The sequence below is a fragment of the Carcharodon carcharias genome, chromosome 7, assembly GCF_017639515.1.
Source record: "Carcharodon carcharias isolate sCarCar2 chromosome 7, sCarCar2.pri, whole genome shotgun sequence".
In the NCBI taxonomy this organism is placed as follows: domain Eukaryota; kingdom Metazoa; phylum Chordata; class Chondrichthyes; order Lamniformes; family Lamnidae; genus Carcharodon; species Carcharodon carcharias.
Window position 1 is genome coordinate 24,040,123 of NC_054473.1, and position 19,528 is coordinate 24,059,650.

A 19,528-nucleotide genomic window follows, 5' to 3' on the forward strand; every position below is an offset into this window, starting at 1 on the left:
CGACATCAGCAAGTACCGTTATCAGAGAGAGCAAAGGAGCTGTCGGCTTCTGTGACACCAGATGGACTATAACAGTTTAAAGTCATGCTGTTTGGTATGAAAAATGCACCTGCAACATTTCAAAGGCTGACAAACAAATTAACTGCAGGACTGAGCAATTGTGCTGTTTATATTGAAGAATTGATAGTTTTCAGTCAAACATGGGAGGAGCATTTACAACATCTGGAAGAATTGTTTTGTTGATTACAAGAAGCTAATTTGGTGATGAACTTGGCCAGAAGAGAATTTACAAAAGTGTAAGTTACATACCTAGGCTATACCATTGACATGGTAAGGTGGCTCCGAAAGATCTGAAAGTCAAGGCTATTATCAATTTTCCCGTGCCTTCAACAAAACAAGAAGTTTTGAGATTTCTGGGCATGGATGGGCTTTACGGGAAATTTGTACCAAATTTTGGCAGTGTGGTCATTCCATTAACTAAATTATTAAAAAAGGAATTTCAATGGGCAGAGGAGTGTCAGAAGGCATTTGATAGTTTGAAAACTATTGACTACGACACCAGTTTTGGCAGCACTCAATTATGCCAAGCAATTTAAGTTAGCCATTGATGCAAGTGAAATAGGCATTGGAGCCATATTGTTACAAGAAGATGACACTGGAATTGAGAAACCGATAGGGTATTTTTCACGGAAGTTGAATGTACAACAGAGAAGATATTCAACGGTCGATAAGGAGACTCTGGGTCTGGTGTTAGTGTTGCAGCATTTTGAGATATACGTTGCAAAAAATTCATCAGAAACAATAGTTTATACAAACCACAATCCTTTGAAGTTTCTGGACAAATTTCGAGACAGAAGTGCAAGGCTATTCAGGTGATGTTTACAACTGCAAATATTTAACTTACAGATTATACATGTGGCTGGATGAGAAAATCTAACTGCAGATGCATTGTCAAGAGTTTGAAGCTGAAAGGGAAAATTGGACATTTGAAAACCTGGGGCAGAATCTTGCCCTTGGATGATGGGCGGGCCCCATCGGCATGGAGGCGGGCGGGCAGCGGACCTCTGCCACTGAAACGGGGCCCGCCGCCACTTTAAGTGGGCAGGCCAATTAAGGCCCGCCCAGCGGCATCCCCGATGGGAAGCACTATGCGCTTCCTGTGCAGGGGTGGGGAATCCCCAGCTGTCAAAGTGCACTCCTTCACGCATGCATGTGAAAGAGCACACTTCTCCCTGTGGCAAAGTCCTGTCTCAGGGAGAATACCAAGAGTGTCAAAAACATTAAAAATAGAAACATTAAAAAATTATTAACATGTCCCCTTCATGTGACAATGTCACACGAGATGGGACATGTTAATAAAGAACACATACAGTTTATTAATTTTTTACAATACAGACATGAAACTTCATCCCGCCAGCGGATGAAGTTTCATCAATAATCTGGAGCCCACTGGGGCTCCTGGCCTTAAGGTTGGACGGGCAGGTCTTTAATTACTTTAAATAGCCTGTCAATGGCCTCCACGTCATTTTCCCCTCAGCGAGCGGGCCCCACCCCCAAATCACCAGGGGGAAAATCCTGGCCCTGGACTTTAGGCTGGAATGATTTTTGTTGATAGGAAGGATTTGTATATATATATTATGTTAATGTATGCATCTGGTAATGTAATAGTGTGAGTACATCGATAAGTATAGGAGGTAATGTAAGATGAGTTAAGAAAATGAAGGTGTCTTTTTAAATTATGACAGTTCATTTTCCAGTAAGGAGAGGGGTGTCCTGAAAATATAATAATTTTCATAATATCGTGATTCTTGTAAAGGTAGATTAATGGTGAGGTTTGGATTATTTTCTCTGTGTGAATGTGTGTTGCGGGGCGGGGGGGGATTTAATTGAATTGGAGGCAGCTGGTCTGGAGCTTTTGAGTTATCTTGAGCTAGCTTGAGAGAAGCTCGGTTTGAAATGCTAAATACGTAAACATGGCTGAAGTTTTAGAATGTGAGGTATGAGGAATATTTTCATTTTTAGATAAATTACAAGTAGTTTGAATTTCAAAGAGATGATAAGATGTTGCACCTAACCACAAGAAGCTCAGCCAAATAGTGTGTTTATTTTTCCCAAAGGTTACTGATGATATCAGTAGAATGAAAGATTTATGTTATGAGAAAGGTAAAGTTGCAAAGACATATTGGAACAATGGAATTTACATTGAAAAAGGAGCAACATGTGTAAAGGAGATGAGATTATGTGTAAGGGGGAAGCCATTTTAAGATCTAACAAGTGTGAAAAGCTTCCAGCCTCTATGCATCAAGTTGCTGTCTAAAGGAACCAAAACTAAGAAAACTCACTGTGAATATCACTGTCCAGGGTGTTGCGTGCTTTGCCTGGGTCTGTTGAAATTTATTTGTTTTCACTGTTGCCTGAACAGAGGTGTAACTGGAAGTCAGATTAATTAATGGATTTAGGAGTTATTACAGTAGTAATTTGTAGACTTATGTATGTGCTTAAAATCTTTTCTTCTATTAATGAGCGTTTAATTTAGTTTTGTAAAAAAACCTCTAAGATTCAGTGGACTTATTACTACTGAACTCAAGGTACACATCTCAAAATAAAATATGAATTACAGAAGAGTTTTGGCAGCTGTTTCAAGTTTCCCTCTGGGACTTGAGCAACTCGGAATTTACCATCTGCTGTAACATAACAAGGAGAAGAGCAGGAGTACAGGGAGGACAGGAACATGGGGTGAGCAGATGCACAGGGAGTGCGCAAAAACGGAATGAGCAGGAGCAGAGGGAGAGCAGGTGCACAGAGGGTGCAGGAAAAGAGCAGGAGTACAGGGAGAGCAGAAACAGGGGACGACCAAGTGCACAGGGAGTGCTGTTGGACAGAGAGAGTAGGAACATGGAGAGAGCGGGTGCACTGAGAGAGCAGGAGTACAGGGAGTGCAGGTGCACAGAGAGAGCACATACGTGGAGAGAGCAGGTGCACAGAGAGAGCATGAACATAGAGAGAGCAGGAGCACAGAAACAGCAGGAGAACAGCAGGAGTACAGGGGCAGAAGACCAAGCCACTGGCTACTGATCGTTCCTTTACTCTTGACTCCAGCATCCTAGGCAGTCACCCACATTGCACACCAAAAGGCTGGCCCTGCATCATGGAACCCTTGGAAAATCTCCACTGACCCATAGTTGTCCATTGACCCCAGTTTGAGAGCAACTGAAGATAATTGAGGCTGATCTGTACAAGACTGCAACAAAGCAGATACCAGAAGTTGTGCTGTATCGTGCACTGTAAATACATTCCTGGAATTGTGTCCTGTTTACTAATAGGAGCAATAATGCAGAACTGCTGTTTCAAGTGAGACGATTTACATGAACTGTCTGCTCAGTACTAGCAAAGAAGCATGCTTGAATTTAATTAATATTAACTAGACAAATCAGTGACGCATTAAGGCTTTATTGTACTACCACTTTGGTACTGCACATGAAAGAATATCCCATAATTTTTAACCAAACTCCAGTTCTTTAATTTACCGGCACCTGACCCTGAAAAAAACTTGTTACCACAGAGAGATGTCACAAGCAAGAGGAACTCCTTACTGTCGTGCATTGTGGCAAACTGCAGGCAAGCATGGCATTAGATGCTGTAGAAGAATCCATAATCCCCACAGTGAAATCTTACTGGTTTGCTGAAGTAATTTGTGACCCATTCAACCAAGCAGTCTTATTATCAGTAACTGTGAAATAGCATTTTCTGTTCTGCTATACTTTCAATAGAAGATAACAAACTATCCCAGCACAATAAACGCATATATAAAAAACAACAATGAGGGAATATGCTAGTCAAAAGTTTAGAAAATCTGCAAGATAATCTAATTCTAGTCGCAGGATGACAGCTTTTGCTGCCTTCAGGGATCAAACAATAATAATGCTTGCAAGGAGGAATATATGGGATCCTTAAAAATTGGACTATTAGAATTGACTTACTGTATAAATACAAGGACGGGAATTTTACACGGTAGTAGCGGACATACGCCCAACCCAAAAGAGTGTAAACTTGTGTGAGAAGACATTGGGTGCACGTTACAACGTCATTCGCTCACTTGCCCGATATTAGGGTTGGCAGGGAAGTAGGAAGTGCGACTGCTGACAATTAATCAGTCACTTCAGGCAATTAAAAGTGCAACTGAAGGCAATTTTGCGGTACCCATGTGATTTGCAGTCGTCGCTTTGTTTTGAGGCCTCTTTTGTTCTGGCACCTCTCTTGGACCATTTCTGCCGAGTGCAGCCTTCAGTGCACGGGGCAGTGCAATCTGCATTTCAGCACATGGGGATTGTGTACTCTGCTGGAGGGACCTCCTCTGAGGAAGAGAGAGCAGGATGGAGGGGAGGCCAGGTGTCCACAGGCTGCGTCGCAGGAAAAGACTTGTGGAGAAGAGGCTCAGGCACAGGGGGTTCAGGGCCAGCAGGGAGAGCAAGGCAGAAGGGACCACAGAAGATGTCATTATTCTGTTGCCAGACTGTACAGGCAGTGATCCAGCTACCTCAACATGTCTGAGGTCCTGTGCTGCCGGAGGCTCTGCCTCTCTAGGGATGAAGTGACATCAAATATGCCAGAGGATTGGGCCGGACATCACCTCCAACTGTGTGGCACCCAATGTCAGTGGATCTGAAGGTCACGTCAGCCATCAATTATTTTGCATCTTGAATTTTCAGGGGTCAGTGGGGGATCTGTGTGGAGTGCTCAATCAGCTATCCACAGTTGTGTCAGGCTTGTCATTGACGCTCTGTTCAGACTGATCCTCACATTCAGTCATTACCAGACGGACCAAGCCAGCCTAGCTGAACGAGCCAGAGGCTTCGTAGCTATTGCTGGGTTCCCCCACATCCAGGGTGCCATAGACTGCAGTCACATGGCCATCAAGGTGCCAATGGGTCAGCCGGGTACCTTCATGAAGGAAAGGCTTACCGATCCACGAATGTATGGAGTATGCGATCATAAGACCCAGATTCTGCAAGTCTGTGCAAGGTACCCTGGCAGCTCCCATGATGCATGTAGCTTGTGACACTGCCAGGTGTCAAGGCTGTTGGTGGTTCCAGCTTGGCTGGATGGTTGGTTGCTAGGTGACAAAAGATATCCTTGAAAAGGTGGTTCATGACGCCACTCTGGCACCCAAGGACAGAGGTGGAAGAGAGATACAATAAGAGTCATGCCTCCACAAGGGTGGTGATTGAGAGGACCATTGGTCTGCTGAAGATAAGGTTTCACTACCTGGGGCCAATCAGGGGGGTGCACTGCAATATCCTCCAGAGTGAGTGTCACTTATCATCATTGTCTGCTGTGCTCCGCACAACCTGGCATTGGCAAGGGGGGACCCACTGAAGGATGAGGATAGCGAGGCAGCTCCACAGGCCTCAGAGGAAGACTCTACTGATGGATCTGATGAGGAGCCCGGGTGGACACAGGATGAGAACATTGAGGCAAACTTAAGGAACCTTCAGCGAGGCAGGGACACCAGGGAGGCCTTGATTAAACACACCTTCAGCTAGGCCGCCAAGGCATGGTTTTGATCTCATTGCAAGGGCATCACCTCCTTCCTTCCTGAGGAGGCAATCGCATGATGCCAATGTCATCTCACAACATCTGTAATAAAATTTGCTGCCCCTGTCGTCTATCATAAGGCACTGCTGAGCCTGCACCTATGGGAAACATGAAGGACACTTGGGGCATTGAAACAAAATTTTAATTTATATCTTTACCAGAGTTGCAAACAAGGAACATAACATAATACGGTTGCTACTGTCACACAAAAACAATGCATAACACTGATGAAATGAAAGAATGTCATCGTGATGACCCAATCCTGTGCTCATGGTGCCTTAAACTTACACTTAAAGTACCTCCTCCCTCACTGGCAGGGGCATTGGAGGCAGATTGCTGACTATGCTGTCCTGTCGACCCTGGTGACATTGGTGGTTGTCCTGTGGCTGGCGGGGCTTGAGAAGGTGCCGCCTGGGAGGGTCATACCAGCGACATGGCTGGGCACTCATCGTGGTTGTTGTCGCAGCCTCAAAAGATGTCATGGTCACTGGCAGAAGGGCGGAGGAGCTGCCGCCCTCATCCAGAGTGCCGTAAGAGGAGCCCACAGAGGCGTGAGGCACGTCTGGACCTCCCTGCTCACCACTGATGGACGGGCACCAAGCAGGGAGACTAGGTGCCTCTTCCATCATGCACACTGGCAGTGACCTCAGGCCAATGTTTAGGTGTACAGGTCCAAGCACAACCCCAGGAACCCCTGATTCGGTTCCTGGATCTGCCTCTTCGTGAGAGGCACCACTTTCTCAACAGGGTAGGCTGTGAGCTCGGTGCTCAGGGTCAACGCAGTGCTCAATCTCCTCATGGACTCCTCCATGACAGAGACCATGGCATGCAAACTCACAAGGATCTCTGCCAGATCTCCCCACATGTCCAGCATCTGTTGCCTGATGGACAACTCCAGAAGCTCATTTTCTGCCTTGGACTCAACTTCAGCCTGGTCTCCGGCAGTCCTCCAACAGCTCACGCCCTGGGCATTCTCTATCTCTGCCAGATCCTCATGTACAACCATCTGAGCTGACAAACTACAGCCCCCACCGACGACCTTGTATCTGAGCTGGTGCTCGGCAGTGAGAGAGGGTGTGACGCAAATGGATCCATGTGCAGCTCCTCCTCTGGTGTCATTTGAGGGTCCTTGTGGTCCTGGGTGCCTCTGGAGGATGATGGGAAGAAGACAATATGTCAGTGGCATCAATCAACACATATTTAATGTGCATGCAGGTGGGACTATGGACAGCAATATCATGGTGGTATTGTCATTGCTGGATGACTAAGGATTCTTGCTTAGAAGTTATCTTTTGAGATGAGAGGATCCTACATTGTTTGCAGACTCCGCTTGTCCCAGATCTGAATGCTGGACTCATACCTTCCTCTGAGATGCCTGTGTCTCCGTCACCTGATGACCTTGGTATGCGCACACACTCCAATTCTAGGGCATCCATCTCACATTTGCTCAGCGTGAGCAGGTTGGCCACCCCACCACCCATTTTTGTGTGCTCAACAGCAAAAAGCTTCCCTTCTTCTGTACGGACAAAGGTTCATTCATTAATCCACCCTCTCCCTGCAGCACCATACCAGGTTTGCCCCTCTCCCATCATTACCACCCCACCACCCCCACCCCCCCACAAATCCCCCTTGCCGGAAGCAGGTTGAAGTGTCCATTATATTTGCAATCCCTTATATACACCCAGGGCTATCTGTCTGATCTCCCAGCCTCAGCAGGCACAGGTACATGTGCCTTTTCTTACTCTGAATCTCACAGCCCTGAGCGCCAAAAAGGACAGCCACCCTCCAAAACTTCTCCACACAGTATCAAGCCCAATTGGCATCACCCTTACTGAACGAAGAAGATCATTAAAGCTTCTTTAGCACTGAATCCAGGTGCAGTTCACCACGTTGTGCCCGCTGGCCTGGGCTGCCACTTCTGCCAGGCCTTCTTTGTTTGGTGAGGTGGCCTACTCTTGCCATCCCATGGCATCAGGATGTTCCACCTGGCACTCGCTGCCTCCAGGAGAGTGTGCAGGCACTCGTCCAAGAAGTGGGGGGCAGAGTGCCCACCTGCAGTGCCTTCCTGCCTGGCGTGTCAAGCGGGTGCTAATGCCATGCCTTCAGCTTAGTTTTGGAAAGCTTCCTGTACCTCCTCTGGAACTCCTGGCAGCCATCAGGGTGATGCCCCAGCCAAAGTAAAACCCCTGCCTGGTCCCCATTGGGCCCAGTGCCCGCCATGTTCCTGCCCCTGCCAGCAGCCCCTTCTCTAATGTGGGGCATGTTTCACACTGGCTGGCCCTTAATTGGCCAGTATGAAATAGTGTTGTTTCGACATTCGTGGGTAGAAGTGGAAATCAGGGCTGCTTCGAGCCCCGCCCACCTCACACACTCGACAGGCACGAAATTCAGGCCAAGGTCTTTCTTTCCTTAGTTGGGTAGTTATTTTTTTTTCCCATTCACCCCTTGCTTCGTGGAGCATGTCTCTATATTTCCTCCCAATAAGTACAATGCAAATGAAGAGATTGGACAGTTGAGCAGTTAATGATGAGAGCCACTTCCAGGGTTTTCCTGATAAAAATGCCTGATGAAGCTCTTTAAAAAGCTGAGCTAACCTACACCATTACAGGACTTCTTTTAATGATCTCCTAAGGCAAAAAACGTTACTGAATAAAGTTAAGCAATTAGTAAAGAACGAAAACAATTCACTTCAACATCATTCTTCCATTGCTCTATTTGCAAGCTTTTCTTTAATCTGTCATTTTCTCTTGTATTTTCTTTTTCACCTTTATTTAAGTTGCTGTTTCTGTGCTTTCAGCTTAGGATGTTCTTGTGACACGACTCCCTTTTTCTCGGAATTATCTGACAAACATACATGTTTACACACAAGATAGGTGGAGGAAGGGCTACATCCAAATCCATTTCCTAGTGGGAGGGCTGCACTATACATCTCAAAAATATACTAATAATCATAGGAGTCGAATGTCTGAAGGATATACTAATGAGAAGGATGCATTCAAGAAGATGACCTTTATTCACAAGAGTATAAAAATTACAGTATTTATTACATTTCGAAAAGAAAAAAAATTCAGCTGAAGTTTTGTTTAATTATTTTTCTTTTGTAGTTTTCTTCAATAAAATTGATTGATATCCCTCAGAGGTCACAGAACTACAGTGCAATTATCATGTAGATAATGAGCAAGCTGGAAACTGCTGAAAGCAATCGGTGAAAGAGAGAACTGAAAAGGATAAAAAAAGGCATTATAAATTGACAATTCTATCTCTTTATTCTCATTCAAATGATTGAATAACCTTTAGTGCTATGCAATTTGGTGAATGCGACTTTAATTAGAAGGGAAGCTACTAGAAAATGGAGGAAATGTTATTAGATTTGACATTTAAGTCGATCTGTGTAATCTCCTCCCCACTCTTGAGTAGAGTGGATAAAACACAGCCTCTAACCCTGACTATTCTTAGTAACAGGAATGGTGAACTGCATTACCGATAAAATAAGAAATGGTTTTGGGCCCTGGTGTCATAACTGTTCTGCACTGTTGTGGACAGATGCTGCTTTTTTTTCACTGTTTCTATAAAGCAGGGAGTGGAATGAGAGGCCCATGGGATTGGGGGGTAGGGAGGATGCGGGAAACCACTATCTCCAGTTCAAGTTGAAATAAATACAGAAAATGCTGGAAAAACTCAGCAGGTCTGACAGCATCTGTGGAGAGAGAAACAGAGTTAATGTTTTGAGTCTGTACTGAAACGTATCTTTAGCTCTGAAGAAGGGTAATACAGACTTGAAACCTTAACTCTGTTTGTCTCTCCACAGATGCTGAGCTTTTCCAGCATTTTCTGTTTTTATTTCAGATTTCCAGCATCCGCAGTATTTTGCTCTTATCCAATTCAAGCAGAAATAGCATGGCAGATCAAATCCCTGACTACAAAATGGCTAAATAAGTAAAATTTGAGTAAAATGAACTTTGCTTGTCAGTGAGTCCACATTTTGAAGCTGCCATGGAGGCACAGGAGGTGAATGAACCATACGTGCAGTACAGACGTTGAGATCAAAACACCAGGACTTCAGATCGGTCAGTGTTGTAAGAGCTTGATCCTTTAGAAATTCCCACAATGTTTCAACTAGCAGGTTGTTGCCAGGCACCCATGCAGTGCCTGCTATATAGGGGGAAAGGCAGATATATGCAAAGGTGGACAGATGCTTGGGTTCGGACAGAGAGTCTGACACATCATTCAAATAAAGAAGCAAAGTTGTTTTTTTCTAAACAGACTGCTTTCCTTAAACCAGTACATCACAAGGAAATGGCCTCAAACAATCCTGTGGCCCCATGTCCACCTTGTTCAATGTAAGATATGCTTCCATTTTACCAGCAAACATTATATTGGAGTAGGAACTAGCTGAAATTCTGGTCATTAATGTCATCCCATTCGTGTCACCTCCATTACTGATGTCAGCCTGTAAGGTGGTGGATGCAAGACCCTCTCATCCCAGCTCCCATTGAAACTCTAGCACTGAACAGTGGGGAGAGCGGAAAACCAGGTATCTGCATCCCCTGTTAGTCCCACTGGACACAATGTCCAATTTCTTAAGGAAATTCAAAGCCAGAAAATCAAGGGGAAAAGGGGAGGCAGATTATCAGAGAAAACGTGCTAGGAAAACTAATGGGACTGCAGGAGTACCTCAGGGTAATGTCCTAGGCCCAACCATCTTCAGCTACTTCATCAATGACCTTCCTTCCATCATAAGTTCAGAAGTGGGGATGTTCGCTGATGATTGTACAATGTTCAGCACCATTCACAACTCCTCAGATACTGAAGCAGTCCATGTTCAAACGCAGCCAGACCTGGACAATATCCAGGCTTGGACTGACAAGTGGAAAGTAACATTCGTGCCACACAAGTGTTTGGCAATGACCATTTCCAAAAAGTGAGAAGCTATCCATCTCACCTTGACATTCTATGCCATTTCCATCACTGAATTCCCCACTATTAACGTCCTGAGGGTAACCATTGACCAGAAATCGAACTAGGCTAGCCATATAAATACTGTGGCTACAAGAGCAGGTCAGAGGCTAGGAATTGTGTAATTAGTTACTCATCGCCTGACTCCCCAAAGACTGTCTACCATTTGCAAGGCACAAATCAGGAGTGTGATGGAATACTCTCCACTTGCCTGGATGAGTGCAGCTCCCACAACACTCAAGACGCTTGACACAGTCCAGGACAAAGCAGACTGCTTGATTGGCACCACATCCATAAACATTCCCTCCCTCCACCACCGACACACAGTAGCAGCAGTGAGTAATATCTACAGGAATTCACCAAGGCTCCTTCCACAGCACCTTCCAAACCTACAACCACTACCATGCAGAAGGACAAGAGCAGCAGATAGATGGGAACACCACCACCTGGAAGTTCTACTCCAAGTCACTCACCATCCTGACTTAGAAATATATCCCTGTCCCTTCACTATTGTTGGGTCAAAATCCTGGAGCTCTCTCCCTAACAGCACTGTGGTGGTACTACACCACATGGACTGCAGCGGTTCAAGGAGGCAGCTCACCACCACCTTCTCATTGGCAACTAGGGATGGGCAATAAATGCTGGCCCAGCCAGCAAAGCCCACATCCCGTGAAAGAATAAAAAAAAGGTGACTGCCCTTGACATCAAAGCAGCATTTGACCAGGTGTGGCACCAAGGAGCCCTAGCAAAATTGAACTCAACGAGAATCAGGGGAAAACTCTCCACTGGCTGGAGTCATACCTAGCACAAAGAAAGATGGCTGTCATTCTTGCAGACAAATCATCTCTACTCCAGGACATCGCCGCAAGTGCAAGCCAGAGGCTATGAATCCGGTGGCAAGTAATTCATCTCCTGACTCCCCAAAGCCTGTCTAGCATCTATAAGGCACAAGTGAGGAGTTTGATGAAATACTCTCCACTTGCCTGGATAAGTGTAGCTCCAACAACAGACAAGAAGCTTAACACCGTCCAGGACAAAGCTGCTTGATTGGCACCCCATCCACAAGCGTTCATTCACTCCACCACCGACGCACAGTTGCAGCAGTGTACACCATCTACAAGATGCTCTACTGGAACTCACCAGTTGCTCCTTTAACAACACCTTCCAAACCCGCAACCTCTACCACCAAGAAAGATAAGGACAGCAGATGCATAGGAACACCGCCACCTGCAAATTCCCCTCCAAGCCACTCACCAGCCTGACTTGGGACTATATCGCCATTCCTTCACTGTTGCTGGGTTAAAATCCTGGAACTCCCTCCCTAACAGCACTGTGGGTGCACCTACACCACATGGACTGCAGCAGTTCAAGAAGGCAGCTCACCACCACCTTCTCAAGGGCAATTAGGGATAGGTATTAAATGCTGGCCTAGCCAGTGATGCCAACATCCCATGAATTAATAAAAAAAAAACTAAAGACGGTCACGTCTCCTGGACCTAATGGCATGTATCCTAGGGTCTTAAAATAAGTGACTGCAGAGATAACTGATGCATTGGTATAACCTTCAAAAATTCCTAGATTCTGGAAAGGTCCCAGTGGATTAGAAATCTGCCAATGTAACATCTCGATTCGAGAAAGGAGGGAGACAGAAAGCAGGAAACTATAGGCCAGTAAGCCTAAAATCTGCCATCGAGAGAACATTAGAATTCATTATTAAGGAGGTAGTATTAGGACATTTAGAAAATTATAATATAATCAGGCAGAGTCAACATGGTTTTGTGAAAGGGAAATCATGTTTGACACATTTATTCAAGTTCATTTAGGATGTAGTAAGCAGGGTGGATAAAGAGAAACCAGTAGATGTAGTGTATTTGGATTTCTAAAGGACATTTGGAAGGTGCCGTATCAAAGGTGTTTTTCACAAGAGCTGTTGATTTTGGGGGTGATATACTAGCATTGGTAGAGGATTAGCTAACTAACAGGAAACAGAGTCTGGATAAATGGGTCATTTTCAGGTTAGCAAACTGGAACTAGTGGGATGCGACAGACATGAGAGCTGGGGCCTCAACTATTTACAATCTGTATTAAGGACTTGAAGGAAGGGACAGAGTGTATTGTAGCCAAATTTGCAGACAATACAAAGGTAGGTAGGGAATTAAGTTGTGGGGTGAACACAATAAGAGTGCAAAGAGATATTGAGATTAAGTGAGTAGGCAAAAATTTGGGCAGATGGTATAAGGTGGGAAAATGTGAGGTTGTCCACTTTAGTAGGAAGGATACAAAAGCAGATTATTATTTAAATAGGGAGAAACTACAGAATGTTACAGTACAGAGGGATCTAGGTGTCCTCGTACATGAATCACAAAATGTTAGCATGCAGGTGCAGCAAGTAATTAGGAAGCCAAATGGAATGTTGGCTTTTATTGCAAAGGGAATGGAGTATAAAAGTAGGGTAGTCTTGCTACAACTGGATAACATACAGTTTTAGTCTCCATATTTAGGGAGGGATATACTTGCATTGGAAGCAGTTCAGAGAAGCTTCACCTTTGATTCCTGGGATGAAGGGGTTGTCTTATGAGTAAAGGCATCAGCAGGTTGGGCCTATACTCATTGGAGTTTAAAAAAATGAGAAGTGATCTTATTGAAACATATAAGATTCTGAGGGGCATTGAAAGGGTAGATGCTGAGAGGATGTTTCCCCTTGCAGGAGAATCTAGAAGTAGGGGGCACAATTTCTGAATAAGGGGTCTACAACTTAAGATGGAGATGAAGAGGAATTTCTTCTTTCAGAGGCAGAGGGTCAATATTCTTTGAAATTCTCTATGCCAGAAAGTAGTGAAGGTTGGGTCATTGAATATATTCAAAGCTGAGTTAGTCAGATTTTTGATTATAAGGGTGTCAAGGGTTATGGGGGACAGGCAGGAAAATGGAGTTGAGACCATGATCAGATCAGCTATGATCTTATTGATTAGCAGAGCACACTCGAGAGGCCGAGTGGCCTACTCCTGCTCCTATTTTTAATGTTATTTTCTTTCCAGTTTTCTTATGCTCACTTTTATAATTTTGCAACAAATATAGAATGTTCTGTCCCTACGCCACACAGTTCTAATGTGACAGTACACGAGTGAAATAATCAGTGTTGCTACAGTTGAAAATAATAGTGACCAACTGTACAAGTGCTAAGCAGTATGACACTCCTGTACCTGTCTTCCTGGCTATAGTGGCTTCAGCACACAATCATCTTCTTAGGCTTCCTTAGCTTGCTGCTGCTCCTTTCTCGAGTCTATTGTGAAACCTCTGATCCACACTAATATTGTGCTATATTATCTTAAAAAATTGCCAATCTTTAATAAAGAACATTCTAACTTCCCCTCCCAAAGCTTCAAAGTTTTGCTTTAGTACCCAAAATGTTGCTCAGCAAAGATCTCCTGTATACTTCACAATACCTTACCTCTGCTGGAAGGCGGAGTAATTTGTAGCAATATTGTACATCTCAGAAATGTGACAAACTTGTAGAGATTAGGCTGGATTTGATTTGAGCCTAGGCTCAGCATTGTATCCAAAACTCTGTGTCCTAACTTGCACCAAGCCCGTTCACCCATCACCCTTGTGCAGACTCCTGGTTTAAGCAATGCCTGGATTTTAAAATTCTCATCTTACTTTTTTCAAATCCCTCCATTGTCTTGTCCCTCCCTATCTCTGTAATCTCCTCCAGCTCAACAACCCTTTAAGATATTATACTTCTCTAAATTGGGCCTATTGAGCATCCCTGATTTTAAACCCTCCACATTGGAGACTGTCTTCAGCTGTCAAGGCCCTAAACACTGAAATTCCCTTCCTAACCTTCTGCCTTTCTACCTCCCTTTCCTCCTTTAAGACACTCCTTAAAACCTATCTATTTCACCAAGTTTTTGGCCATCTGTCCTAATATTTCCTTATGTGTCTCTGTGTCAAATTTTGTTTTATAATGCTCTTGTGCAGCACCTTGGGATGTTGAATTATGCTAAAGTTGCTATATTAATATAAGTTGTTTTTGTTGCATGAGCAATGCACAGTGAAACCTTCAGATTGATGGGAAGTTAGGCAGACTGAGGCACAAGCTACAATAGATATTATTGCAGTATATTTCAGCGTGTTTGTTTTAATTTTCGCATGGAAGATTTGAGTAACTATATTTTGTTTGTTCTCTAGCTATCTATATTCATATAGCTCAGGCAAGACGAGAGAATTCAATCATCAAGCTGAGTTATGTCTCTGCTTGCTGTGCAGTTTCAGTGTTAGTTGGTACCTGTGACTTTAAATTATGACACCAATATTCTTAATAATAGCAGTAATAAAAATAAAAAGCTAGAAACACAGCAGAAAGCTAGAGTTGATCTTGATCGACCCATAGGTACTTCAGTGCTAATAGATACTTCAGTGTTCAGAAAAAGGGAAGCATTCTAATCATCCTTTTTTGCCTTGGACTAAATTTACTTAAATAAAACATTACAACCCAAGTAACTAAGGAAACGTTACAGAAGATATGCGCCAATGATATTCACAGGTGTCTTGCATAGCTAAAATATCTGCTTGCTGATTACTGAAATCACCTGTGGCACTTTCCACCCCCTTATGAGCAACAGATTAATTAACAACATTGATGAAATGGGAGTGAATACTGTGAAACTCTCAGCATAAAACATACTTAACCGCACAGATATGAAAAAAATCTGCAGCTGCTGTCTTCACTAATTCCTGCGCATCTTCAGCATTTTGTTTTGCGCTAAGCAACCTGCACAATGGTTACAGGCGGGTGTTCTTTACACCTCTCCCACCTCATTGTGTAAGATCACCAGCACGTTGACCAATATCTGAGTTTCCAATTTCAGCTGTGTCACTGTGTCCACTGGCCGGAGAGCTGCTGAAAGGAAGCCAAATGCTTCACCAGAAGCAGGAAGAAAAAATGTGACCGAATGGAGCAAGCCCAGAATGCTTTTTCCAGTGCCCAGTTGAGCACGGCATTGGCAGACATAGGAGCCCATTTTCTTGAAGGCCTTCTCTCTTATCTCTTAACAGCAATGCTCAATGGAGTCCAGGTAGACTAAAGAATAAAAGATGAGTGGAAAGAAATGCAGAAAACTTGATATCAAATAAAAGAAAAAAAATGAAATGTGTAACTTGCCTTGTTCTATGTCAAAAACTTCCACTGTATTGACAAAGTGTGGCCTGGAGTAGAAGTTCTGAGGCCCTGGCTGCTGAAGGCCTCCGAGGCTGTAAAAGCATTTTTCGGTCATAGCACAATTAGCAAACGCACGACGGGTAGGAATGCTCGGATATTTGGTCCAGCTCTTTGTCTCCAGGTCTAAGGCCTCAAAAGCAGTCACAGGAAGTTTGCCCTGTCTTCCTCCTAACAAAACAAAAGGGTTGGATCACTGTACTTCATCAGTACTTGTATCACTTTCTAGATTGTTAGCTTGTGCTGAAATTACATTTGGACGACAATGCAATTTTATTGCAGAGAATGCTCATTGACTAATCATATTCTGTTGTTGACTAGCCAGTGAGTGTTTAGCTTTTAAAGAAATATTGTCATTTTAGACATCAGTAATCCTTTGTGAATATATCAAGGTACATATACAAGAAGAAATTTGTTGCTGCCCAGTTTTAGGCATGGGGGTTGCAATGTGTGTGTGTGTGTGTGTGTGTGTGTGTGTGTGTGTGTGTGTGTGTGTGTGCGGGTCTCAGGCTTCATTCAAATGATCTGGGCGAGCTGCCTGTTTACCTGTCACATGCAGCTCTGTCTTCTGAATGAGTGAATTTCAGACTGTTGGCAGTGCCCTCAGACTGCTGGGGTTGGGCATGGACATGGGCCATGTGGCCAATTAGTAGCAGCCAGTGGGAGTGCTGTAGAAGGAGAATTCCCCTTTCTGGATCCACATGTCAAAGAATCTTCCTAAAGCTTATCCAACATTACTTATGGGGATGTGTGGATTGGCAATGCCACATGAAAGATCCCTACTGGGGCCAACATAATTATACTGTTGTTGTGTGATGAACGTGAGGTATATTATCCCGTGACGCACTTATGTTATACCATAGACCAGGTTTAGATCTAACCAGATACAAATATGCCTGAATGATTTCTGATTGTACGGTACATTTGATAAGTAACAGAGAGCAGAATTCCCTTGGCTGTTTCATCAGAGCTTTTGACTCAAGTTTCTAAAACTCAATAAAATGAATCAGGAAAAGTTAGTATGCAGGTACAGCAAGTGATTAGGAAGGCAAATGGAATGTTGTTGTTTTTACAAGAGGAAGGGAATATAAAAGTAAGGATGTTTTGCTACAGTTGTACCGGCCATTGGTGAGGCCAAATCTATAGTACTGTGTATGGTTTTGGTCTCCTTACTTAAAAAAGTTTATAACTGCATTTAGAAGCAGTTCAGAGAAGATTCATTCAACTGATACCTGGGGTGGAGGATTATCTTATGAGGAAAGGTTAGACAGGCTGGGCCTCTATCCATTGGAATTTAGAAGATTGAGAGGTGATCTTATTGAAACATATAAGCTCCTGAGGGGACATGACAGGGTCGATGCTGAAAGGATGTTTCTCCTTGTGGGACAGAGACTGGAACTAGGGGACACAGTTTAAAAATAAAAAGTCTCCCAATTAAGACAGAGATGAGAAGGATTTTTTCTTTCAGAGGGTTGTGAGTTTCTGAGAGCGGTGGAGGCAGAGTCAATTAATATTTTTAAGGCAGAGGTAGATAGATTCTTGACTAACAAAAGTTTTTGGAGGTAGACGGAATGTGGAGCTGAGGTTACAATCAGATCAGCCATAATCATATTGAATGGTGCAGCAGGCTCGAGGAGCCGAATGACCTACTCCTGCTCAAAATTCATATGTTTGTATAAAATTATCCTTTTCATTTAATTTTGGATTATACTGTATCCCTAAATAAGAACTGTACTCTGATAGCAGTTTAGCAGAATGGCTCAGAAAAATGCCAGATCCCAGATATGCCAGGTCTCAAAGTTAGTTGGGATTCCCTGCCTGGTCTTGAATAAGGGAGATCCTCTTGTTCCAAGGCCATTGACGTGTGGAAGAAGGGGCAAGTTGCTTCCTATTTTGGGAGATTTCATTTCCAGGGCCTTAAAGGGCTTGGTGGTAGATTGGTACTCAGTTAAATGAAATGTAACAAACACCACACAGAAGAAAGCCCCACTCAGAAGAAAGTACCATATAGGAAAACACCTCGAGACAATGAAGACAGATATGCCTTTAAAAATTTATATGTAGGTCCCCTCAAACGGGATCAACAAGGCAGGACTTTATAGAGCCTCCTCAAACGGGATGGTCTGGGTAACTCTCTTCACAGCTGTTAGAGATTAGCAGCGGGGATGTAGGCACCAAATGTGGCACAAGCATGCACCTGTCCCATGCCAATTAGCTCCTCTCATTAGCCATAAATTGCAGTGGAGAAAATGTGAGAGGACCAGGTGGACAAGATCCCAAAGTTATAGCCAGGATTGCACCTCATGTGTTCCTGGAGCATGTTAAAGATACCTTGATTCACATTTTCGCTCTTGTACCAATATATCCTGCACTTTCACTCCTTAAATTTAGTATTGGATTCCTAACAACTGAATATGACAGCCTGAAAGGACTACAGTCTGCAGCACTCTTAGGACTAAAAGTGCTCGATTCTGAACTAACTGCGGGACATGACTCAATCTGAATGTGCTGTTTAGGCTCTGCCTAGAGCTAGAAAGGTCAGGAAACCTGGGGACTGTTTTTGGCTGCTAACTGGTGCAATTCCCAACCTCCACCTCTAAAGCATCTCGCAGAAGAGAAATCAGGCTGGCAACAGTGATCCATTCATAGGCAGGGGGAGAAAAATAGCATGCAGCACTGGTGGTCAGATTTCCTCATTCTCTAGAATGTATTCAAAAGTATATTGTGATTGAAAGATTAATGGATTAAGAGAATCAAGGGGACAAAAGAGGAGTTGAGATGGAAAGTTATCCGTGATCTTATTCGATAATGGAGCAGGTTTGAGGGGCCAAATCACCTACCCCTGCCGTTATTTCTTATATTCTCAACCTCAAGGACCAGAATCACTCCCACCTCATGCTAACAACCCTCCATGCCTTCTTACAACAAGTTTGTCAAATAAGCAACGGTATTTCAGAGTTCTGAAAATACAGCTATAAAAAACCTTGTTACAGAAGAAGGTAACAACATCAAGAAATAATATGCAACCTTCCAGAAGTGGTAATTTACCTAGGACATAAATTTTATTGCCCTTGATGAAGGAAGAGGCTGCATACTGTGGTGTTGGCATCGGTGGTAGTTGTTGCCAATGATCCCTGGTTGGTTCATACACACGTACCAGTGCTTGTGGAGCAGCATCTGAGCCCATTCCTCCCAAAGCGTACACCCTGCCATCTGAAACATAATCCACATAATCATGTTAGGAGCATTACAATGCAATAATAACTGAAACCAATAGCTTTATAATTGGATACAATATGATTATGATGACTTACACATTCTATTTAGCATTAAAGCCAATAAATTTGGATTGGAATCTTTATGGTTAAATCCTCCCGTACCAGATGCATCTGTATTTATAAACAGTCTTTTCACAAGTCTGCATGCAAAAATAATATTTATCAAAAGTAGCTTCAGCATATTGAATTACTATAATTCAAGTCTTTGTTCAGGACTTATTCCTTATTTATGCTGACTCTTGTCTCTTGCAGATTGCACATAACGATTGTTTGTATTACTGGATTAGTGTCATTTTTATGGTCAAACGTCAGTGGAGATTCTTCTCAGCAGCTCATGTCATAGCAGTAGGAACTCAGGCAATATGTTTGCAGCCTTAGCTGGCTTTCTGCGTCACTGAATTTGTATTGAGTATCATAACCATGGCATCAAACCTGATTCAGAGAATTCTCAGCATTTCACACTTAAGCAATTCCTTGACTT

The 19,528-nt window shown here is 43.6% G+C and overlaps 1 protein-coding gene across 1 annotated transcript in view; it reads right to left on the minus strand.

Annotated features, from left to right (window-relative positions):
* Positions 1–19,528, minus strand: part of klhdc8b (kelch domain containing 8B) — a 129,999-nt gene that overhangs the window by 62,925 nt on the left and 47,546 nt on the right. Inside the window, exons 3-4 of the mRNA XM_041191980.1 lie at positions 18,818–18,982; positions 15,716–15,940 (exon numbers count right to left, since the gene is read on the minus strand). Of these exons, the coding sequence (XP_041047914.1) occupies positions 15,716–15,940; positions 18,818–18,982 (390 nt within the window). The remainder of the gene's footprint in view (positions 1–15,715; positions 15,941–18,817; positions 18,983–19,528) is intronic.